At 45.6% G+C, this 25066-nt stretch overlaps 1 protein-coding gene and 1 long non-coding RNA gene across 7 annotated transcripts in view; one reads left to right on the top strand and one right to left on the bottom strand.

The window, feature by feature from the left end:
* The window catches only part of LOC103551190 (zinc finger protein 37A-like), a 72305-nt gene extending 53770 nt beyond the window's left edge, over window positions 1-18535 (top strand). The window contains exons 7-10 of one of the 6 annotated variants that reach the window (XM_070567550.1): window positions 3840-3957; window positions 4827-4936; window positions 5888-6065; window positions 15489-18535. In XM_070567550.1, coding sequence (XP_070423651.1) covers window positions 3840-3886 — 47 coding nt within the window. In that variant the 3' untranslated portion in view covers window positions 3887-3957; window positions 4827-4936; window positions 5888-6065; window positions 15489-18535. Of the gene's footprint in view, window positions 1-3839; window positions 3958-4826; window positions 4937-5887; window positions 6066-14354 lie in introns of those variants that run through there. The other 5 variants (XM_070567559.1, XM_070567536.1, XM_070567492.1 and 2 more) reach the window with 5 other exon arrangements.
* Window positions 18238-23424, bottom strand: LOC139074877 (uncharacterized). The gene is made up of 4 exons (XR_011524762.1): window positions 23222-23424; window positions 22721-22830; window positions 21581-21771; window positions 18238-19948 (listed from the first exon to the last, which is right to left on the bottom strand). It is a non-coding gene; the product is annotated as an uncharacterized lncRNA (long non-coding RNA).
* Window positions 23425-25066: the final 1642 nt, after the last annotated feature.

Here is a 25066-nt window from a genome sequence, read left to right on the forward strand (position 1 = left end):
TTTCTCAACACTATTTATCGAGGGGACTGTCCCTTCCCCATTGTTTATTATGAGTCTGGCTGCTTTATAGCAGTATTTGAGAAATAGTGTTGAGAAAGTATTTTCCACATCAAACTTCTATAAGACATTTAAATTGCTTGATCCTGCATTGAAAATGTAGCATAATAAACTATTTATTATTTATCCATGTTTATTTTTAATTTAATGAAATGGGATCAATTTTTAAAAAAATAAATGACAGGATTTCTTGTCCACATGATAATTTCATGACTATAGATTCTGTCTTTGTAAGATTTTTTTTGTAATAACTGTTTGTACCCACTCAACTTCCCTGACTAAAATAATACGTATCAAAATTTTTCAAAATTACCTTGTCCTTCCATCAGTTTTCAGTCAATAACATTTTACCACAGGCAGTTTTATTTGGTGTGGATTATTTTTATTAGGAATATTCACAGTGATGGTCGCAGTGTCCTTAAGGTCAAAATGCTGCTGTCCACCCAGCCCACTTCTTTGATTGACAAGAGTCAGTTTTTATCCCTCTCTGCGAACACGCTGCTTGCCCACAAGGCTCCACCACCCTCCACTGCTTCCCACCTCATTAGGGAACAGAAGAGGATTTCTTAGAGCTACTTGCAAGGTTCAGGCAGATGAAGCTACACAGTGGTTCCAGTCACCTCTTCAGGAATTGAAAGAACATTTCCTGCTCAAACATTCTGGTTAGGAACCCAGGTTCTAACTTCTCTGGGAATGAAGAAACACCAAGGAAAGAGAGTGTGTGGTCGGTAGAGGAACGTCCAGTTCACCTGAAAATTACTCCATCTCCTCCTCTTCATTCTGGTGTCTAGTGCAGGGAAAGAGCACTGGTCCCCACCATGGTTTTCATTCTTTATTCCTTAAGAAGAGAAACTCAGTTTTATTGAGGACAGCAATGCACCACATAAATGCTCTAATTCCTAACCTCTCCTGTAGCCGAGAGTGGTCGGATAAACTTTGGGCTAATGATTGTGAGCAGAAGGATTGTGTGGAGCTTTGGAGAGGCTGCTTGGAGGAGCAGACACAGTTGTGTGGGCCCTTTGGCCCTTCAGCTTTCCTCCTTCCTGCCTCAGAATGAAGACATGGTGGCTGGTCCAGGCTTGTGCTCCAGCAGCCATCTTGGGTCAAGAGACAACCTTAAGGATGAACACCAGCTACTAAGATGCTGGGGCAGAATGAGAGATGATGGCTGACTACTGTGGGGTGCAGTAGAGGCTCAGCATGGACTGTCCATGTCCATAGTTCTTTTACATGAAAAAGGAAAAAAGCTCTCTCTTGTCTGTGCCTATATTGTTCCAGGTTTTCTGCTTTATTAGGGAAATCTAATCTTAAAGGAAATACTAGCTTTGCATTGAATCACTATGTGAACTGTGACAAGACACTTCCAATGTCAGGGAGACATCCTGTATGTACCATGGCAGACGCAGGGGTGAAGTTCATCCATATATTCTGAAGAGCCCAATCAATGGCTGCTCTGCATCTGTGTCATCTTCTAGGAGATACAGTGCTTCAGTTTTTCTTTGGGGAACTACCACTTCTCCCTCAGTCCACAGGTTAAGTGAGGCTGAAAAGGCCTCCTGGCTGCAGGTCAGAGGGGTCCGCAGAGCCATTGGGGTGCCTCCAACCTGTGAGGGAGTCTACACCCAACCCAGGGAGGTGGGAGGTGGGACCCTGCAACTCTGCCAGGCTGGGTGTAGGCTTATGCACTTCCTTGTTCAACCCATCATTGTCCAGTTGGGAAACTGAGGCTCACAAGGGGCAGGGACAGGCCCAGGGCACTGGGGGGAACCATCCAGAGGTGAAGGGAGAGTTTGGGCCTCTCATGGGGTTTTATCCCTCCCATGGGGTTTGCTTTGGGAATAAGAGCTCCCAGGACCCTGGCCCACCCCACCCATGTAGAATTGCTTTCCCTGGGTATCCACACAGGTACATACAGACAGAAACCCTGGCATCAGAGGAGGGGACCACAGGGCATGGACTCAGAGGAGGAGTGGACCTTGGGGAGGTGACAAAGGGAAAAGAAGAAGGAGATAGGACACTGGATCACTCAACCTTGGACCTGGGCAGAGACCTCCTTGTCAGAGCCTCAGGGTCTTCATTTGGAATTGGGGCCAGAATCCTTGCACTGGCTGTTGTCAGGAGTTCTTGTGAGGGAACTAGACACCCCAGGGCCAATGCAGACAGGAGGTGCACAGGGGAAGCTTCTTTCAAGGACCCAGGATCCTACAGATCCTGTTCCATTGCCCCGCCCGCGGCCGCCCCCCCAGCCCTGGAGCCCAGGAGAGTTAATGCCTTGAAGTCTCTCTAACAAAGGTGTAAGGGTTTTCCTGATTGGGGTGCTGTACTAGAGATTACCACCAGGGGGCGTCATGTGTCCAATGTGTTCTCCTGGAACAATTGGAGCCTGGAGGGTGTCACCTGGACTCATTCTGCACATTCCCTGCCCGCGAACCGACCTGCACCTCCCGTTGTGAGCATCCATCTCTAATATCCGAGCTTGTCAGTGGCGGGAGGAATCCTCCTATCCATTCATTCAGCATCTGTGCCCTAAGCACACAAATTGTTGCAGCTCCTAAAATAGCCCACAGGGGTCCTGCCCTCTAGCAGCTCACAGTCTGGACGGAAAATGGACAAAATCGTGAACACAAAAACAAATGAAAGAAAAGAGCAAGTGCTGTATCAGAAAACAGCAAGATGCCACAAGGGAGTGCTGGGCTCCACTAGGTGAGGGGTCAGAGAAGGCTGTGCCGAGGTGGCATTTATATTTCCAGCAGGATGATGAGAAGGAGCCAGCCCTGCACAGGTCTTGGGATGTTTAGCCAAGAAGAAGACACAACTGTGCAGAGAGAGAGAACAAGGGTGAGGGCAAGCAGGAGATCAGGCACTGACTGTTTAAAACCAAATTGGAGGTGACATTGCATCACTTTGCCACCTTCTATGGGATAGAGGGAGTCACCAAGTCCAGTCCACAGTCAAGGGGAGAGGATGACACAAGGACATGTCCCCCAGGAGGTGGGGTTCATGGGGAGCCACTGAGGGGAGATGGGAAGGCCGGAGAAGTTGAGTGCCTGGCTCAGAAGCACAGACACATAATAGGCAGAGGCAGGTATGAACTCAGCTCTGTGTCCTCAGAGTTGGGGTTCTGGCTGCACAAGCCTTTCTCAGGGGCTCTGGAACAGTCTGTGCTGGTGTAACTGGTACAGACTTGGGGGTGGCATGTGGGTGACAGTGAGGACTAGGCAGCCTTGATGGGCGAATGGCAAGATCTTGTCTGAGGCGGAACCCAGGTCAGGGGAACCCCTTGGGTTCACCCCTGTCCACACCCCACCCAGGGTGGAGGGACCCAGTGCCACATCCATGCTGAACTCACCCTTATGCAGCTCTGGCTCCATCTCTCATTGGACAATTGGGAAACTGAGGCCCATAAACAGGTGGGGACTACCACATAGCACACAGCAGGCAGAGTCCAGAGTGAGGATCTGTTTTGACCTTCCATGCCAAGGCTTGAAGCCCTCTCTTAGGGTTTCTTTGGAAATTAGAAACCCTAAGATCTTAGGAAGTTCTTGCCCCTCCCTGCCTGTGGGGGGGCTGTTTTATTCTGGGCATCCAGAACATGAGCACTGACACATGCGTGAGCCCACTCACATACACGTGTGCGTATGTGCGCGCACACAAACACACACTGAAATTAGATAAGGAGTATGGGGTGATGTCAGAAGAGGATCAGACACAGGATAGGGACCAGAGGGAGAAAAGAGTTGGAGGCACTACCCACATGTGACACCACCTGTCCAATTTTATAGGTATTATCCCACATATGCCTGAGGACATACGTAGAAGTCCATGCTAGAATAATCCCCATTGTCAACGTGGGGAGACAGCCCCTGAGAGACACAATGACTTATCCAGGATCAAGAACAGGTAAGAATGAGGAGTTGAGTCTGAACTCAGGTCTGTCTCCTTAAAGCTGGGACCCTGGCTGCACCCAGACCTTCCCAGGGCCCCGTGGAGAGGGTGTATTGGTGTAACTGTGCACGGATAGGGTGTTGCATGGAGATGGGGGGTGAGCAGTAGCAGCTCAGAGGGCTGTTTGGATAGGTGTTGTCTGAGAAGGGGACTCAGGAAGAGAACCCCAAAGTGAAGTCACTTCCTTGGCAATAGACCCCCACAGAACTTGGAAGCCCTGTAACCAGGCGCCCACATTCCAGTGACAGCCCCATACTCAGCCCGCTTGGCCAGAGACACTTCAGTTAGAAATGTGTTCTCCTGCTGTGTCCCCTCTTAACGGGGCTCTTGTTTCCGGAAAGCCTGGAGTGAGAGCCTTTTCGGAAGCTGCAGACATTTGTTCAACCCTCACTCGACCCAGACACCTCTGGCCATTTGCCAGGAGGTCCCGGAAGGTAACACAAGGCAGCCTAGGGCAGGCCAATCCAGGCCAGGCCACCTCTGTGAGACCTCCCTGGGAGGCCCCACATCCCCTCCTCTTCAGTGTCGGGGGAAGAGGGACATGAGGGGAGGGTAAGCCCTGAGCAGTGATACCTGGTGGCCCTGAGTGGACACACTGCTGAACTGGACTGGCAGGGTGGCAAGGGGATTGCTGAGGTGTCTCTTATTTGTGCCTGTGTGAATCCAAGGCCCTCAGGCTGTCATCTTTTCTGTCTCCTTGGGGGAGGTCTGTGCAGACAGTGGTGTGCATGTGTCTGGAGTGGAGAAGTCTTTTGGGTCTGAGAACCAGCATAGAGCCAGCCGGTCTGAGGCTTCTGCCTGGCTGCCGGGCACTGTCTTTCCAGAGCTCCACCCAGGAGACGGGACAGGAGCTGATCAGTGGGGTCCTCTACTGCATCTGCCTGCAGGGGGGCAGGTGCCCCACGCCAGCCACAGAGTCCGGCGCTGGCTCATGGTGAGTGTAGGCAATGAGGAGACTCCACACCCAGGACCCTGATACAGCCAAAGGCAGCCCGGGGCCCCAGAAGCCACCCTGATACTCCCTTGGGCTCCCTTCTAGAGTCCTGCTCCCAAAGGAATCTGGGTCCCCAAGTCCTCCCCCAACACACCCTCACTGCCTAGCTCTGCTGTGGCCACATGCAAAGTCACTGTCCACCTATTTGTAGGAATATCACAAAGATAATGTTATACAACTTCACTTCACATGAAGTCAAGAGTGTTGCTATTTTTCTACAGATTTTCCTGTTTTAACTCCTGTCCGCAGGTGCACTTGTTGTCTTGCCAAGCCTTCCGCACCTTCTCCAGGTCTTACACATCATCGTGATCAGTAGGGATGTCTTTACCCAAAACCACAGGGGGCTCATGGTACTATGTCTGTTTCTCTACAACTTACTGTCTCAGGGAACTCATCCCCGTGGCCCCTCCAGGTCGGGGGCTGGGCTCACTGGGCTGCACAACATTCCAGAAGGGAGACCAGGTACCACAGCGATTCAGCCCTTCACTGATGTGGGAGCTTGACCTGATTCCCATCTCACCCTTTCAACGTGACGCATGACCATCCCACATGTCTTAACATCCTGATCCCTCCCACCCCAGGATAAGCCTCTGTGTTCTCATCTCTAGAATGGGATGCTGTGTCAGGAATCACAGGGGGGATGCAGGTGGTACAGGGCGGTGCTGTCAATACTCTGCTAACAAACTGACCTCAGATGCTAATATATTTAATCCTTCCCCACCTCACATTCTACTTTAATACCAAGAACCATTTTTCTGAAGAAGGTGCTCATGTCCCACCTCCTGCCACAGGTCACCTAGTGCTTGGGGATTTGTTTTAAGCTTCTGCCCCACCCCTCCTGGTGTCCATGGTGCTGCTCTGATTGCATGTCCTTCCTCTGTCCCACCCCAGGGTGAAACTGTGTCCACAGTGAACAGGAAAGAGACCCACGTCAGGGAGACAGGCCAGAAAAGCAGGTGGAGCGCCTGGTTACCGCCTTGCTGGGCACTGACCCCTCCTATGTGCCCACCTTCCTGGGCACCTGCAGAGCTTTGCCACCACCCAACATTGCTGGACCTGCTGTTCAAAGGTGAGCGCTATGTCCCTCAACGAGACAGTGGTGTTTTGGTGACTTACTAACTGTGAGACTTCAGAATGTCACTGCTCCTCTCTGAGCCTCAGTTTGCTCCTCTGAACAGTAGGGTGAATAGAGGAACAATATCATTAGGTTATTGTAGGGAGTAAGTGGGTCCTCCCTGGAAAGTGCTGTCTGGGTGCCTGGCCTCATGGACAGGTCTGCTGCAGGGCCTGTAGTTGTGCTAATTTATCATTTTCGTTGTGCCCATGAGGAAGCCTCTGCCTCATCCCTCGCTGTCCCCATGGTCTTCGGCTGAGCTGTTTTCTCCTTTGAAAAAGTTATTGAGATTCCCTTAGGGGGTCCCTGTCGAATTCTCTAAGAGTCTACATTTTGAGGATGCCTCCTCATGGAAATCATTGTCTTGTCATTTCACTCTGTGAAGACACAGGCCTCTTGCCAAGGGCGGTGTTTCAGGGAGTGTTCATGGAGCACCTGGTCAGGCCCTGGTTCCACAGCAGGAAACAGAGAGGATGTCGCTGCCTCCCAGGACCCGCAGAGGGTTGGTGGGAATAACTGGTCTACCTCACTGCTCTGTGTATCTGGTCTTAAGAAAATAATACATCACAGCAGAGCATATTTATGTATCCTCCTGATTCTCTAAACAACGAAACATTTTAGAAAATTGGAAAACTATTGCTCAACGTATTTGTATACTTTAAGCTAATTTAGATAGTTTTTCCCAAAATGGGATTACCCTATATTCCCAGTCACTCATTCATTTAATATGAGTAAGTATCTCTGCCCTTTAATATTTTTGAAAATATGGTGTTAATGGTTGCATAGCATTTCTTATGATATCTTGTATGTAATTGTATAAATGAGTGGCTTAAAAATTTTTTTTTTATTGTGGTCACATTGGTTTATAACACTATATAAATTTCAGGTGTACATCATTATATTTCAACCTCTGTATAGACTGCATTGTATTCACCACCAAAAGTCTGTTTACCATCCATCGCTGTACACATGTCCCCTTTTACCCCTTTCGCCCTCCCCCCACCCCCTTCCCCTCTGGTAACCACCAATCTGTTCTCTGTATCCATGTATTTATCTTCCACGTATGAGTGAAATCATACAGTATTTGTCTTTCTCTGTCTATGTTGCTTAGCATAATACCCTCAAGGTCCATCCATGTTGTCAGAAATGACAAGCGTTTCATCTCTTTTTTGGTTGAGTAGTATTCCATTGTTTATATATACCCCATCTTCTTTATCCATTAACCCATTGTTAGGCACATAGGTTGCTTCCCAGTCTTAGCTATTGTGAATAATTTTGCAATGAACATAGGGGTGCATATAGTTTCGATTTAGTATTTTTGTGTTTTTTGCATAAATACCCAGAAGTGGTATATATGGTAGTTCTGGATCATATGGTAGTTCTATTTTTAAATTTTTGAAGAATCTGCATACTATTTTCTCTAGTGACTGCACCCATTTATGTTCCCACAAGTAGTGTACAGGGGTTCCTATTAATCCACATTTTCTCCAAGACTTTATATATCTTTTCTTTTTAATAATAGCCATTTTGTTGGGTGTGAGGTTATCATTGTATCTCACTGTAATTGTGATTTGCATTTCCCTAATAGTTAATGATGTTGAATATTTTTTCATATGCCAGTTGGCCTTTTGTATACTTTGGAAGAAAATGTGTTCAGATCGTCTGTCCATTTTTTGATGTGGTTGGTTGTTTTTGGTGTTGTTGTTGAGTTGTATGTGTTTTTCATATATTTTGGATATTAACCACTTATCAGATATATGATTTATAAATATCTTCTCCCAACTGGTATGTTGTTTTTTCGTTTCGTTTTCCTTTGCTGTGCAGAAGCTTTTTAGTTTGGTGTAGTCTCATTTGTTTATTGTTTCTTTTGTTTTCCTTGCCTAAAGTGACATGATATTCAAAAAGATATTGCTAAGATCAATGAAAAAGAGTGTACTGTGGATGTTTTCTTCTAGAAATTATATGCTTTCAGGTCTTATATTCAAGTCTTCAAGCCATTTTGAGTTGATTTTTGTGCATGGTGTAAGGTAATGGTCTACTTTCATTCTTTTGCATGTGGCTGTCCAGTCTTCCCAACACCATTATTGAAGAGATTTTCCTTTGTACATTGTGTGTTCTTGGCCCCTTTCTTGAATATTAGCTGTCTATACATGTCTGGGTTTATTTCTTTGGTCTCAATTCTGTTCCACTGATCTGTATGTCTGTTTTTGTGCTAGTACCATGCTGTTTTGATGACTATAATTTTGCAGTATATTTTGACATCAGGGATTGTGATACCTCCAGCTTTGTTCTTTTTTCTCAGGATTACTGTGGCTATTTGGGGTCTTTTTTGGTTCCATATAAATTTTAGGATTCTTTGTTCTATTTCTGTGAAAAATGTTATTGGGATTCTGATTGGGATTGCATTGAATCTGTTGATTGCTTTAGGTAATATGGACATTTTAAGTATGTTAATTCTTCCAATCCATGAGCACAGAATATCTTTCCATTTCTTTATATTATCTTCTATTTCTTTCAACAATGTCTTATTTTCTTCAGTGTACAGGTTTTTCACCTCCTTGGTTCAATTTATTCCTTGGTATTTTATTCTCTTTGTTGCAATTGAAAATGGAATTGTATTCTTGATTTCTCTGCTAGTTCATTGTTAGTGTGTAGAAACAACTGAATTTTGTACTTTGATATTTTGCCCTGCCTCTTTACTATATTCATGAATTATTTCTAATAGTTTTTTTGGTGAATTCTTTATGATTTTTGATATATAAAATCATGTCATCTGCGAATAGTGATAGTTTTACCTCTAGCTTTCCAATTTGGATCCCTTTTATTTCTTTTCCTGCCTAATTGCTCTGGCTAGGACTTTCAATACTGTGTTGAATAAGTGTGGTGAGAGTGGGCATCCTTGTCTTGTTCCTGTTCTTAGAGGGATGACTTTCAGTTTTTCACTGTTGAGTATGATGTTGGCTTTGGGTTTGTCATATATGGCCTTTGTTATGTTGAGGTACTTTCCTTCTGAACCAATTTTATTGAGAGTTTTTATCATAAATGGATGATGAATCTTGTTGAATACTTTCTCTGCATCTATTGACATGATTGTGTTGTTTTTATTCTTCATTTTCTTAGTGTGGTGTATCACATTAATTGATTTGCAGATGTTGAACCATCCTTGCATCTCTGGAATAAGTCTCACTTGATCATGGTGTATCTTCCTTTTAATGTATTGTTGTATTTGATTTGCTAATATAATTTGTTGAAGATTTTTGCATCTATGTTCAAAAATGATATTGGCCTGTAATTTTCCTTTTTTGTGTTGTTCTTGTCTGGTTTTGGTATCAGGGTAATGTTGGCCTTGTAAAATGAGTTAGGAAACATCTTGTCCTCTTCAATTTTTTTGAAGCATTTGAGAAGAATAAGTATTAAATCTTCATTGAATATTTGGCAGACTTCACCAGAGAAGCTGTGTGGTCCTGAACTTTTGTTTTTTTGGGAGGTTTTTGATTACTGTTTCAATATCTTTACTTCTGATTGATCTATTCAGAGTCTCTATTTCTTGATTCAGTTTTAGGAGGTTGTATGATTCTAAGAATTTTTCAATTTCTTCTAGGTTATCTGATTTGTTAACGTATAGTTTTTCACAGTATTCTCTTATCATCCTTTGTATTTCTGTGTAATTTCTGTGTAATTCTGTGTAATTTCTCCTCTTTAATTTCTGATATTATTTGAAATTCCTCTCTTTTTTTCTTAGTGAGTCTAGCTAAGGGTTTGTCAATTTGTTTATCTTTTTACAGAACCAGCTCCTAGTTTCATTGATCTTTTCTATTGTCCTTTTGTCTCTAGTTCATTTATTTCCACTCTGATTTTTATTATTTCCTTCCTTCTACTGATTGGGCTTCATTTGTTCTTCTTTTGTCTAGTTCTTTTAGGTGTAGTGTTAGATTGTTTACTTGAGGTTTTTCTTGTTTCATGAGGTGAGCCTGTATTGCTATAAACTTCCCTCTTAGTACCACTTTTGCTGCATCCCATGGATTTGATATGTTGTGTTTTCATTTTCATTTGTCTCCAGGTATATATTTTTATTTCTCCTTTGATTTCTTCATTGATCCAGTAGTTGTTCAGCAGCATGTTGGTTAGTCTCCACATATTTGTGACTTTTCCAGATTTCTTCTTGTAGTTGGTTTCCATTTTTATACCATTGTGGTTGGAAAAGATGCTTAACATGATTTCAATCTTCTTAAATTTATTGAGGCTTGTTTTGTTTCTCAACATATGGTCTATCTTTGTTCCATGTGCACTTGAGAAGAATGTGTATTCTGCTGCTTTTAAATGGAGTGTTCTATAAATATCTATTAAGTTCATATGGTCTAGTGTTTCATTTACAGTCAATGTTTCCTTGTCAATTTTCTGTTTGGATGATCTATCCATTGATGTAAGTGGAGTGCTGAGGTCTCCTACTATTATTGTGTTGCTGTCAATTTCTCCCTTTAGATCTGCTAATAGTTTACACACTTTGGTGCTTCTATGTTAGGTGCATGTATGTTGATCAGTATTATGTCTTCTTGGTAGAATGTCCCTTCTATCATTATATAATGTCCATCTTTGTCTCTTGTTATCTTTTTTGGCTTGAAGTCTTTGTCTGATGTAAGTATGGCTACAGCACTTTCTTTTTCCCTTTTGTTTGGAGTATCTCTTCACTCTGAGTCTGTGTTTGTCTTTAGAGCTGAGTGGGTGTCCTGGAGGCAGCATATTTTGGGGTCTTGTTTTTTAATCCATATAGTCACTCTGTGTCTTTGGATTGGTGAATTAAATTCATTTACATTTAGGGTGATTATTGATATATGAGGGCTTAATACTGCCATTTTATTTTTTATTTTCTCATTGTTCTATATTTCCTTTGATTCCTTTTCTATGTGTTTCTGTCTGCCATTTCTGTTTGCTGATTTTCTGTGACGTATTTCTAAGATTCCTCTTTTTTTATGTTTTGTGACTCTGCTCTGAATTTTTGTTTCGTGGTTACCATGAGGTTTGTATAAAAGATCTCATAGATGAGACAGTCCTTTTTCTGCTGATAGTATCTTATCTCCATTTGCCTATGATGATTCTGTCCTTTTCCTCTTACCCTTCTATGTTTTTGTTGTCCCAAATGATCTCTTTTTGTATTGTGAGTTTGATACCAAGTTGAAGTGGTTATAGTTATTTTTAATGCTTTCTTTCCTTTTAGACTTTATGTTATAATTAAGTATTTACTGACCTATTCTGATATAGAGTTGCAATTTTCTGATTCTATTTATCACCTTCCTCAAAGCTTTGTATACCTTTGCCTTTTTGTTTCAGGTAGGAAGGCTCCTTTCAATATTTCTTGTAAGGCAAGTCTAGTGGTGATGAACTCCCTCAGCTTTTGTATGTCTGGGAAAACCTTTATTTTTCCTTCATACTTGAAGAATAACTTTTCTGGATAGAGTGTTCTTGGCTGATAGCTTTTATCTTTCAATATTTTGAATATATCATTCCACTCTCTCCTAGCCTGTAGAGTTTATGTTGAGAAATCCACTGATGCCCTAGTGTGGGTTTCTTTGTAAGGTATTTTCTTCTGTGTGGCCACCCTTAATATTCTTTCTTTGTCATTGATTTTACAGTTTTAATATAATGTGCCTTGGAGAAAAGTCATTTTGCCTTGAGGTAATTAGATGTTCTATTAACTTAATGTACTTGTATATCCAGTTCCTTCCTCTGGTTTGGGAAGTTCTCAGCTATTATTTCTTTAAATAAGCTCTCTACTCCTTTCTCCCTCTCTTCTCCTTCTGGGATATCCATTTGCCTTATGTTGCTTTTCCTAATTGAGTTGGTTATTTCTCATAGAATTTCTCCGTTTAAAAAAAGTCTTAGTTCTCTCTCCTCTTCTACCTGCATCACTTCTAGATTTCTATCTTTGAACTTGCTAATTCTCTCTTCCGTATGGTCTTCACTATTTCCAATGCTTTCCCACTTATTCTTTATCTCATTTACTGTGTTCTTCAGCTCCAGAATTTCTGTTTCCTTTTTTTAGAGTTTCAATCTCTTTGGTGAAGTACTCCTTCTCTTCATTAATTTTACTCCTGAGTTCACTGAACTGTCTTTCTGAGTTTTTTTTGTAACCTGTTGATTCTTCTTGACAGCTGTTTTGAATTTTCTGTAAGTTAGATTGCCATCTTTCAAGCATTCAAGTCTGGTTTCTGGAGAGTTGTCATTTTCTTTATGTGCTACCGTGTTACTATAGGTCTTCATGGTGCTTGATGAGTTGTTCCTCTGCCAGCACATTTGTGGTAGCAAACACCTTTCTTATTTAGGTAAAGCTTTGCTTACTTTGATTCTGAGCTGCTTCCTTTTGTATTTGAGAGCCTGCACTTTCCATCCTCTGGTGCCTCTGCCAGAGGCATCATCAGTGTCCTCCTTGTGCTACTTGTACCTCCAAGGTTGCTTTTGCCTTGCTACTTATGATGTCACTGCAGTTATGGGTGTTGCCACCAGGATCACTGGGCTGCTAGCACCTCTGCTGCTTCCGGGGTCACCTGGGTCATATGTTCCCCCACTGTGGCAGTGGGGAGGGGAATAATGGGATGAGAGCTGGCATCCTGGGCACATCTACCACATTTGGGTTTGTTGGGTCTGCAGGTGCCACTGCTACAAGTGGGGGCGGGGTTGGAGTTTCTGGGCACCTCTGCACCTTGGAGGCACTGGGATTGTGGGCTCTGCTGTTGCTCTTACCTGTCTATGCACAGGCTCTTCATTGACTTGGTTGCTGCTGCTGTGTGCACTGCTGTTGTGTGCACTGCTGCTGTGTGCACTGCCTGCACTGTTGCTCCTAGGTTATTTGGGTGTGCTGGCAACATCACTGCTGGGGCACTGGGTTCACAGGTGTTGCTGCCACTACCAGGTGGGCCAGGGTTGTGGGCCTCACCACCACTACCACAGGGGGAGGAGTACCTGTGTCTCGAACACCGCCAGGGCTCCTGAAGCCTCTGGTCTCTGACACCTGTGTGGTTCTTGGAATCTCAAGTCAAGGGCACTGCCACTGCTGCTGTGGGACCTGGAGTCTTGTATGCAGACCCTGCTGCTGGCAGGGCACATTGTTGGGGAGTGCCACTGCCAGGGGCTGGCTTCCAGGCACCGTTGCTGCTCCTGAAGCCTCAGGTCATGGGTACCACCCACCACTGATGGGAGAGAGATAGGAGCTGAGCCATAAGTGCCACTGTGGCCCCTGTAGCCTCTGGTCTTTGGTGCTGGCACACTTTTTGGAACCTCAGGTCACAAGCACTGCTGCTGCTGTCAGGGGTATCTGGGTCTTGGATGTAGCCCTTGCTGGAAGGGCCAGTGTTGGTGGTGCTGCTACCGGGGAAGGGAGAGGGTGCTGGGTCATAGTTACCACTGGGGTTCTTGGAGTCTCTGGCTGTGGGCCTGCAGTGATTCCTGGCACCTCCCAGAGTGTGGGCTAACTGGATTCCTGGGGCCTCCATTTGTGGGTGTTGCCTCAGGTCCTGGGGCCTCTGGTCCCAGGCATGGCTGCAGATCCTGGAACCTCCAGTCTTGGGAGCTGTTGCCGCTCCTGGTCCTCTGGCTCCACTGCCTCCAGGAGGTCCAATCCTCCCACCTTTGGATGTATAGATGTTTGGATCTCAGAGGCATTCTGGTGTTCTATGCAGAGAGTCCTTTGTTGGTCAGTGGATGTCTGATTGGTTGTGACTTAGAGGAGAGGGGCAAAGGGAGCAACGCATTCTGCCATGATGCTGATGTCACTCACACTGCGCTATATTTTTTTTAAAAAGAATAAGGAATTAAAATGTCTTATTGAAGTTAGCTCTGGAAAATACATTCTCAAGAAGATTTAAAATATTGGTGTAACTCTGATTTCAATGTTAATCAAGCACAGAATAAAAATATTTTGAGGGATGAAGTTCTCTGAGGCTAAATGGCTGAGACAGACTATCAAGTTCAAACTGGAGGGGTAAAGCTGGCAGGCCAAATTGACTTTTGTCATTTTAAATGTACCAGACAGATACCCATTTAATTTAATCCTATGTTTAAGTTTCTAAACAGATGCATTACTTAGGTTATGCTGAAATACCAGTTAACCCCTATAATTCAGTGACATATCACTATATATTTGCCCACATATCAGTCCTGGATGGGTGTTCAGGTTGGGGAGGCAACAGTTCTGCCTGTGGTTGTTTAGGATCCCAGAATTCTTTCATCATGTGCCTTCACCATCCATAGGTCCGTATCCCCATCTACATCCGTCAGCAAAAGGGGAAAGAGCAGGAAGAAATGCCTGTGGGAAGATTTCATGGCCATGTCTGGAAAGGCACACAGCACTTTCACTTCTTCTATTGGCAAGAACTGGTCACATGGCCATACCTAATGCAAAGGAAGCTGGGAAATGTAGTTCACTGTTGTCCAAAGAAGAGGAGAATGGATTTTGATGAACTGAAGCTCTCTGCAACAGAGAGTAATTCATTTGGATTTATTGTGTTTCTCAAATCCTTATTGAGTATCTGCCGTAGGCCAAGCACAGTACTAAGGGCTTGAAGAGGGACACAGAATTGATTCAGCAGAGTCCTGGCCTGGGGGAAGTTACAAGTCTAAAGAAGGAGAAAAGACATGGTATTAAGTGCCTGCCATTCTAAGAGAGAAAAGGATAAAGTAGAAAGTGCTCTGAAAGTTCAGTGAATTATCTTAGAATGGGAAGATGCTTGGAGATGACACCAACTGATCTTCATTTTCAGAGATAAGATATTGTTGGTGGAAGAAAATGGCAACAAGAACTATATAAGCAGGTAATTTATGTATGAGATATTTTTAGAAATACTGTGCAGCCATTAAAATGATATTTTCAAAAATATTTAATGACATGAGCAAGTAATTATATTAAGAAGAAATAACTGGGAATATATAAAAATTCTATTTTTGGAAAACATAAATTTAAATGACAGTATATAGATATGTTGAGTGATAATTTTCAAATTTTCTAAAATGTTTTATTGTTTAATCAGAAGGATTCCAAAACTGTGCTTTGATTTGATGTGCTATTTTCTTTAAACCTGACATACAGAGCAGTGTTGTAGACTGGTTTTTTCCATCACTTTTCTATGCCACCACCTATGGGTTCTGTGAGGCAGTGATCTTGACTGTTTTCTGCCATTCAACCCAGGGCCTGACTCGGGTACTCAATAAATGCTCCCTAAAATATTGCACTGGGGGAGGGGCCTATTTTTTCACAATGTGAAATGACAAGTCAAGGACTTCCACTGGAGGGCACCTCCAAAACATTGAATCTTACAGAATTTGGTTTTTTACTAACAGCAAAGGAGTGTGAAGGAGTCTAAGTTTGAATGTCGGCTTTTATTGCAGCGAAAACCGAGGAGCCCTGGAGCACTCATGCAATTTCCTGTAAGTCCACCAGTGAACAGTGTGTGATTGCTTACGACACCGACGCTGATCCACTGCAAAAATTTACTTTACAGGCTAGCCTTCTTCAGAACATGTCTTTTAACTTAAGAAAAATTCTTTAAGGAGTGTTTATTTGCTTTTATTCTTCCACTTCTTCGGAATATAATGAAAATTCTCTACAAGTGACAAGTATAAGGTAATCCACTAACTGGAAGATGTCCCTCTTTATGTATTCAGATATGTAATATTATGAGTTCCTGACTGAATTTGGATCTTTGCCTAATACCGTATAAAAAATTAACCCAAAATGGATTAAAGACCTCAACTTAAGAGCTAAAACTACAAAAATGTTGAGGAAAACTTAGGGGCAGATCTCCACGACCTTGGATTTGGCATTGGTTTCTTAAAAATGACACCAAGAAGAATAAAAGAAAGACAGATGCATTGGACATCCTCAAGATAAAAACATTTTGTTGTTTGCTATCACAGGGTACTCTCAAGAAAGTGAAAAAACAACCCACAGGATGGTGGAAATTATTTACAGATGATAAATCTGACAGAGGTCTTGTACTCAGAATATCTAACACAAATAAACCAACTAAAATGGGCAAAGAACTTGAAGAGACACTTCTCCAAAGAAGATATACAAATAACCAACAAATACATGAAAATATGATCAATATCCTTGGATATCAGGGAGATGCCGATCAAAACCACAATGAGATACCACTCCACACCCACTGCAATGGCTATAATTAACACACACACACAGAAATTAGAAACTGTTGGCAAAGATGTGTATCTCAAGAACAATCATTACTACCAACTCCAGAGATAAAAGTATCTCTATGAGTAAGTAACTCCAGTGCCAGCTCCATACTTGGCTCGGATCTTAGTGTCTGTAGACAGTGACATGCTACATTTTGAGATCTGCATTCTGGGATTCCGTGCATGCATTTTCTGCTCCAATGACAGGGCACCCTCTTTGCCGAGGCAGGAAATGTTTCTGCCCTGGGTCATGCATTTTTCATCCCTCCTCTCTGCTCACAAGGTAGGCAGCATGTTGGGCTTCCATGGCTGCCAGGTAGCCCACAGTCATTTTGGTGGTCAGAATTGAAGATGTTTTCTGGAGGAGAATGTGGTTTTGGATGAAACTTTGGCAGGATGATTCCTGGCCCCTTCCTGCAATCCGACACAGAGCCCGTGCCCCTATTCATAAGGGCAGCGACACAGCCCATGGCAACCCTTCCCCTTAGTCCTCGCTGATCTCTGCTCTCCCCTGCCCCCATTCAATCAGGGATGTCACTTTCTCTACCTCTAGGGAGAGCTCCAGTTTCTTCCCAATGAAGACCAATGTTCTCTGCATGGGGGATCCATCTCTGGATTCCCAGAGAAGAGAGAGATCGCTGACCATGGCCTCACTCAACAGCCTCTGACCAGAGGACTCAACTTGATCTTATTTTGAGGGAGAATAGGGCTCCCTTTTTCATCCTCACTTGGAGTCTTGGGCAGGAGGCAGAGCTCACTCCAACACAGAAGCCTAATGTGAGGGATAGCAGGGCCGGGGGCTGGCACAGGGCTGGGCACAGGGGGTCACTGCTGGAGGAGCCTGAGGGGTGATTTGGGGCTGTGCCCAGCTCCAATACCCTGGCCTGAGCCTCTGACCTTCACGCAGCTTCCAAGAGCCCTTGATGTGCTTTATAAAGGCCTCTTCTGCTCACACAAGCTCAAGTGGGTCCTGCTGTTGCAACTGAGAACTTCACCTGGATTGAACACATTCAAGGTCATGCCTACAACACGCTGACGTGCCCTTAGAGGAGCTTTCCTGTGGAGAGAAAGGGACTCTGGCATGGGGGAAGATGGCAGACAGGAGTGGCCTGGCCTGTACCTTCCTCTGTCCTAGATGGCAGGGTCTGGCTTTGCCCAGAGGCTGAGTTGTGGAGCAGGAGGGGCTGGGGTGGCCGCTGGGTGGGGCCTGGGGTGTGTCATAGAAGGGGCTGGGAGACACATGGTCCAGGGCATGGAGCAGTGGGTGTTGTGGAAGAGGTATCTGGTGGGGTCTTCAGGGGCCCTCCCTGCTCCATGGATCACTCCCAGGTATCCTGATGGCCTCCACTGCTGGCTTTTTCAACTTCCTCAAAATGCTTATGTTCAACCAAGTGTCTCTGGAGTCCCTGCTTTCCCAAACAAAGCTTAAACTTCATAAAGAGACCGCAGGTAATGGAAGCCACAGCAATACCTTAAAACGTGGACATATTGTGTTCCAGAAATTCCATTTATAGGGATCAGTCCTAAAAGAATAGAGATTTATGGACACAGTTGTACCTTTCAGCACAATTTTGGGAGTGAAAAATTGGAAATGGCCCCATTGTTCAACAGCCGGGGATGCTGAGTAAGTCGTGATGTGTGGCCACTGAGAATGCACAAGGGGACAGGACTGACTGTGCATGTCCACCTGTGGGGACATCAGGTTACAGAAGAGCACAGCCCTGGAATCCCCACACCACACCCTCAAACACACACACCCGCCACCTGCACTTAAAGGGAAAGGATGGAAGGATGGACGCCACGTGCTGTGGGCAACTATTTCTTGGTAGGAGGAGTATATCTTCCTTTATTAGTCCATATTTAAATCCTTATTTTAATAAATAAACATTATCTTTATCTTAAACTTTAAAAAACCATATAAAGTACATTATTAATTAAGAGATTTGTGATAAATGGATAACATTTAATATGTGATATCAATTTTAAAAAAATACATGTTAGAAAAAATTCACACATTGCCAATCCAAAAAAGAAAAGATTTTAAGTGTCTCACTGTTCAGATATTTCCCTTATGTTGCTGGCTCTTGTGTCATACATGTGAAAGTGTTCCCTATCCCAAGGTAATGAAAACATTTAATATTTAGGCATCATTTCCTACACATAATCTTTCATGGATCAAGGATTGTCCTTGTTAATAAAAAAAATTACTTCTGTTGAAATAAAAATGATCATTAATCAGTCTCCTCATGCATTATTTAGCCAGACACAGAAGGCCACATATTATATGATTCCTCTGATATGGACAGCCCCGTTTTGATAAATCCATAGAGACATAAAGAAGATAGTCGGTGCCAGGGGCTGGGTGACAGGAAGGAGGAGTGACTGACTAGTAGATACGGGGCTTCTCTTTGATGAAAATGTTCTGGAATAGACAGCAGTGGGGATTATGCAAGATTGTGAATGTACTTAATGTCCCATTTAAAGTGATCAAAGAGTTAAATTTTATTTTGTGAATTTTATATGATAGAATATAGTAAAATATTGAGTAAATATAAGGAAAAACAAAAATTTAAAAAGTGGAATTATAGGGGAGGGGAAGGAAGTCTCTGGGGCTGCAGCTGGTGTGAGTTGCAGCTTGTGATCGGGCCCTGGAGGCGTTGCAGGAGCTGGCGCTGGTTGCTGAGCTGGTACCAGCTCTAGTATACTGGGGGAGGAACTGGCTCTGGCACCAGTGTTGCTTTGAGAATGGGGTCTGTTATTGTCTTTAGTTCTAGAACTGGAGCTGGTGCCAAAGCACTATGGGGCTCAAGAGCTGGCGGTAGTGCTCTTGCTGTGGTTGGCTTGTGCTCTGGAGCTGGAGCTGTTGATGGAACTTGCTGGAGTTCTGGAGCTCATACTAGAATAGGTTTTCGTGATGCTTCTAGCTCTGGACATTAGGTGGGAGGTGTTGCTTGAACCTTTCCTGGCTCTGGAATTGGAGCTTATGTAGGTGCTTGTTCTAGCTCTTGAGCTTGAATGACAGCTGTGGCTTGAGCACTCCCTGGCTCAGGAATTATAGCTGACATATATGCTTGTTTGAGCTCTTGAATTGAATGAGAGCTGTGGCTTGAGCTGGCTCTGGCTCTGGAACTGTAGTGGGCAGTAGAATGGGAGCTGGCACTAACTCTTGAAGTGGTTCTAGAGCTTGCTCTGGAGCTGGTACTGTAGCTCCAAGAGGAGAAAATATCATGAACATGACTGCCTTTCCATGTGCCCTCCAAATACACAGGAAACCTCTCTCTGTCAATCGATGAAGTCTTCTTCCAGGAACCCACCCCCAGGAAGTGGTCCAGACTGCAGTGGGTGGGAATAGTGATCTGAGGCTACTCATTGCTCCTGACCCAACTCTAGCCTCCGGAGGCTCAGCTCTGTGTGACCCAGCCCCACCGCTCCCCACAGCCCACATCGCCCACCCTGAGTCTTCACCCTCAGTCCTCCTCACCCTCAATGGGCTTAAGGTGCTCTAGTTGTGCCAGAAGCGGGTGGGCATGGCGCTCCAGGTCCGAGCCGGCATGTTGAGCCCAGTGTAGGCCAGTAGCATCTTCAGGCAGGGAAATTCTGGTGGCTGGTGGAAATCCTGGTCCAGTCAGGTGCCCAGGATTGAGGAGATGATCCTGGGGGTAGTTGAGTCAGAGGCCTGGTTTCCTTCCACACTCCCTTCCCAGGGCATCCCTTTGGGGACTTGGGCCTCTGTGCCTTCTGCTCCTGCCCACCCAGAGGCCAGCCTTATTCCATGTCCACCTCCATTCTGGCAGTTGTGGCAGAGGCAGGCCTGGTCACCAAGGAGGGGCTGGTAAAAAGCCTTCTTAAGTGAGAGCCCTTGATCCATCGATGTGACCACTTCTCCACTTCTTTGGGAAAGCCTGGCACACACCTCTGTCTATCTCCCTGACTCTTCCCCACTGGGATGTCAACTCCATGAGGACAAGGAGGAGTGTCTGCTCTGTTCATTGCACTCACTGGCACACAGTAGGTGCTCCATGAAAATCTGACCGATGAAGAACATATGAACTCTGTCTCCTGCTCAGGATTCCCAGGGCTCTCCCAGTTCCTCAAACTTACCTCCTTCACCTATATCTGCCTAATTCTCTAAATGCTCCATGTGGGTCTCCTCCTGCCACTGCCACTCATCTCCCACAGTGTGGGTTCAGCCAGCCCCAGAGCCCTCAGTGAGTCCCCTGAGCACCAGCCGAGCCCCCGCTGTTGAGGTTCCACCAGATTCATGAGCAGGATGCTCTCCACACCTCCTGTTCTGGGTCCCAGGATGGGGATGGAGGCAGGGCTGGAATGGGGAAGGGCTATTTCCAGGGCTGACTCTGTCCTCTGACCTCCCCTCTATTCCTCACAGCATCCACAGCCCCATCTGTAGCTCTCTCTGACTCCTTTCCTTTTTGCCAGGAGAAGCGCTCAGACTTCTGCCCTCAAGCAAGAATCATAAGATGTTGGATCCAGGGCTCTGCCATCCCCTCCTCATCCACAGAACCCCACATCTCTACACAGTTCTTTGGAAAAGGGAGTTGCTCCTTCTTAAATCAAAGCCCATTCACATTTTTAATTGATACTAGTGACTGCCATCCTCATCAGAATGAGGGAGGATGCATCCATCTAGAGGAGGCCAGGAGGACATTAGATCGGCTGTAGTGTGGACACTACCTTCTTGTGATGTCTAGTGTGACATTCTGACTCCCGACTAGAATGGAAGCCCTGAGAGGCAGGACTTGTCTGCTCTGTGCGCTGGATTATGGTCATACCGAGATAAGTGCCTGCACCTAGTGGGGCTTCCTATATGTTTGATAAATGAATGAGCCCCAACCAGCCCCATCATGGATATATGAGTGGGCCTGTGGCCTCCCTGCTCACCCCCAAGGATCCCTCCTCAGACTTTACCCATGAAAAGGAACCACTAATGGAATCTCAAATCTCATTTTCCAATGGGAAAACACTTTAGCCCAAGGCTACAAGAACAGTGATGAATGAGGCAGAGGCTTCGTCATGGCATGAGGGAAATGATAAATTAGCACAAACATGGCCCTGCAGCAGTTCTTGCCCCAGGGCCAGGCACCCGGACAGCACTTTCCATGGTGGACCCACTTAGTCTTGAAAATAACCCTATGAGGTTGGTGCTCTATTCACTCCAAGGTTCACAGGAGCAAACTGAGGCTCAGAGAGGGGCAGTGACATTCTGAAGTCTCACAGCTAGTAAGTCACCAAAACACCACTGTCTCGTGGACGGACATAGTGCTCACCTTTGAACAGCAGGTCGAGTGCTGTTGGGTGTTGGCAGAAGCTCTGCAGGTGCCCAGGAGGGTGGGCACGTATGAGGGGTCACTGCCCAGGAAGGCGAACACCAGGTGCTCCACTTGCTTTTCTGGCCTGCCTCCCTGGACGGTCCACACCATGCGGGTCTCTTCCATTTCACTGTGGACACATTTTCACCCTGGGGTGGGACAGAAGAGGAAATGCTGTCAGAGCAGCACCGTGGACACCAGGAGGGTGGAGCAGAAGCTCAGGACAAATCCCCAAGCACTAAGTGACCTGTGGCAGGAGGTGGGACATGAACGCCCTCAGCAGAAAAATGGTTCTTGGTATTAAAGTAGAATGTGAGGTGGGGAAGGATTACATATATTAGCATCTGAGGTTGTTTTGTTAGCAGAGTATTGACAGCACCGCCCTGTACCACCTGCATCCCCCCTGTGATTCCTGACACAGCATCCCATTCTAGAGATGAGAACACAGAGGCTTATCCTGGGGTGGGAGGGATCAGGATGTTAAGACATGTGGGATGGTCATGCGGCACGTTGAAAGGGTGAGATGGGAATCAGGTCAAGCTCCCACATCAGTGAAGGGCTGACTCGCTGTGGTACCTGGTCTCCCTTCTGGAATGTTGTGCAGCCCAGTGAGCCCAGCCCCCGACCTGGAGGGGCCACGGGGATGAGTTCCCTGAGACAGTAAGTTGTAGAGAAACAGACATAGTACCATGAGCCCCCTGTGGTTTTGGGTAAAGACATCCCTACTGATCACGATGATGTGTAAGACCTGGAGAAGGTGCGGAAGGCTTGGCAAGACAACAAGTGCACCTGCGGACAGGAGTTAAAACAGGAAAATCTGTAGAAAAATAGCAACACTCTTGACTTCATGTGAAGTGAAGTTGTATAACATTATCTTTGTGATATTCCTACAAGTATGTGGACAATGACTTTGCATGTGGCCACAGCAGGGCTAGGCAGTGAGGGTGTGTTGGGGGAGAACTTGGGGACCCAGATTTCTTTGGGAGCAGGATTCTATAAAAGAGCCCAGGGGAGTATCAGGGTGGCTTCTGGGGCCCAGGGCTGCCTTTGGCTGTATCAGGGTCCTGGGTGTGGAGTCTCCTCATTGCCTACACTCACCATGAGCCAGCGCCGGACTCTGTGGCTGGTGTGGGGCACCTGCTCCCCTGCAGGCAGATGCAGTAGAGGACCCCACTGATCAGCTCCTGTCCCGTCTCCTGGGTGGAGCTCTGGAAAGACAGTGCCCGGCAGCCAGGCAGAAGCCTCAGACCGGCTGGCTCTATGCTGGTTCTCAGACCCAAAAGACTTCTCCACTCCAGACACATGCACACCACTGTCTGCACAGACCTCCCCCAAGGAGACAGAAAAGATGACAGCCTGAGGGCCTTGGATTCACACAGGCACAAATAAGAGGCACCTCAGCAATCCCCTTACCACCCTGCCAGTCCAGTCCAGCGGTGTGACGACTTAGGACTACCAGGGTATCACTGCCCTGGGCGTGCCCTCCCCTCATGTCCCTCTTCCCCCGACACTGAAGAGGAGGGGATGTGGGGCCTCCCAGGGAGGTCTCACAGAGGTGGCCTGGCCTGGATTGGCCTGCCCTAGGCTGCCTTGTGTTACCTTAGGGGACCTCCTGTCAAATGGCCAGAGGTGTCTGGGTCGAGTGAGGGTTGAACAAATGTCTGCAGCTTCCGAAAAGGCTCTCACTCCAGGCTGTCCCAAAACAAGAGCCCCGTTAAGTGAGGACACAGCGGGAGAACATATTTGTAAGTGAAGTGTCTGGCCAAGTGGGCTGGGTATGGGGCTGTCACTGGAATGTGGGCGCCTGGTTACAGGGGTTCCAAGTTCTGTGGGGGTCTATTGTCAAGGAAGTGACTTCACTTTGGGCTCTCTTCCTGAGTCCCCTTCTCAGACAACATCTATCCAAACAGCCCTCTGGGCTGCTACTGCTCACCCCCCATCTCCATGCAACACCCTATCTGTGCAGTTACACCAATACACCCTCTCCACGGGGCCCTGGGAAGGTCTGGGTGCAGCCAGGGTCCCAGGTTTAAGGAGACAGACCTAAGTTCAGACTCAACTCCTCATTCTTACCTGTTCTTGATCCTGGATAAGTCATTCTGTCTCTCAGGGGCTGTCAGTCTCCCCACATGCACAATGGGGATTATTCTAGCATGGACTTCTAGGTATGTCCTCAGGCATATGTGAGATAATACCTATGAAATTGGACAGGTGGTGGCACATGTTTGTAGTGCCTCCAACTTCTTTTTTCTCCCTCTTGTCACCTCCCCTGTGTCTGCTCCTCTTTTGGCTCCACTCATAGTTTTTACCTAATGTCAGTGTATGTGTTTGTGTGTGTGCATACACGTGTGTGTGTGTGTGCATGCGTGTGTCAGTTCTCATGTTCTGGATGTCCAGAAGAGAATAACCCTCACATAGGGAGGGAAGGGCAAGAGCTTCCTAACATCTTAGGGTTTCTAATTTCCAAAGAAGCCCTAGGAGAGGGCTTTGAACCTTGGCATGGAATGTCAGAAGCTGATGAGTAGCCATTCTATATAAAGCCAGGGGCTTTTTAAAAAACCAGTTCTATATATAAATGGAGAGTTCTGTCCAAAGTAAAGCCGACTAAGAAATACAATTCCCAAAACTTCAATCGTCCATAACAGCATGTATTTTCTTTAAAAGAAAAACCACTTAATGAAACGGACCTTAGTATTCTAACCTCAGGATACAGCATTCTCCATTTCAGCAGCTGAAGGGGGACCTTCTGCTTGCTTGCCTGTTTCCTTTCTGCCTGGCCTGAAGCAGGGTCCTCCCATGTCCACATCTGAATTGACTTCAATTTAAATGTACTGGATTGATGCATATTTAAGTTGCTCCTTGGATTAAAATTTTTGTGCATGTATTAGTTTATGCTGAATTACAAATAACTCCCCCAATTTTAGTAGCATATATATTTTCCCACATCACAGTGCTGGGTGAGTCTTCATGTTGGGGAGATTGCGCTCCCTCATGTGGTCATTCAGGAGCCCAGAGTTCTTCCATCACATGCCTTCTCCATCCTGATGACCTCATGCCCATCTGCATCCATCAGCAAAGGAGAAAGAACAAGGAGGAAGGCATGTGGGAGGTTATAACAAGCCAGGTCTGGTATGGCACACATCCCTTTCATTCCTCTTCCGTTGGCAAAGACATGGTCATATGGCCTCAAGGGAGGCTGGGAAATATTCCAGCTGTGTGCCCCAAGAAGGGGAGAAGGGATTTTCATAGACAATTAAAGTTTTCCGCAGCAGTGAGTAACTTGTTCAGATTTATGGTGTTTTTCAAATCTTTATTGAGTATTTGCCATATGCCTGGCTCTGTGCTGAGAGGAGACTGAAACTGACTGAGCACCATCTTGGCCTGGGAGGAGTTCCCAATCTAAAGGAGGGTAGGAGACGTGGTGTGAACTGCCTGCTGTCCTAA

Source organism: Equus przewalskii, chromosome 1 (assembly GCF_037783145.1).
Source record: "Equus przewalskii isolate Varuska chromosome 1, EquPr2, whole genome shotgun sequence".
Lineage (NCBI taxonomy): Eukaryota > Metazoa > Chordata > Mammalia > Perissodactyla > Equidae > Equus > Equus przewalskii.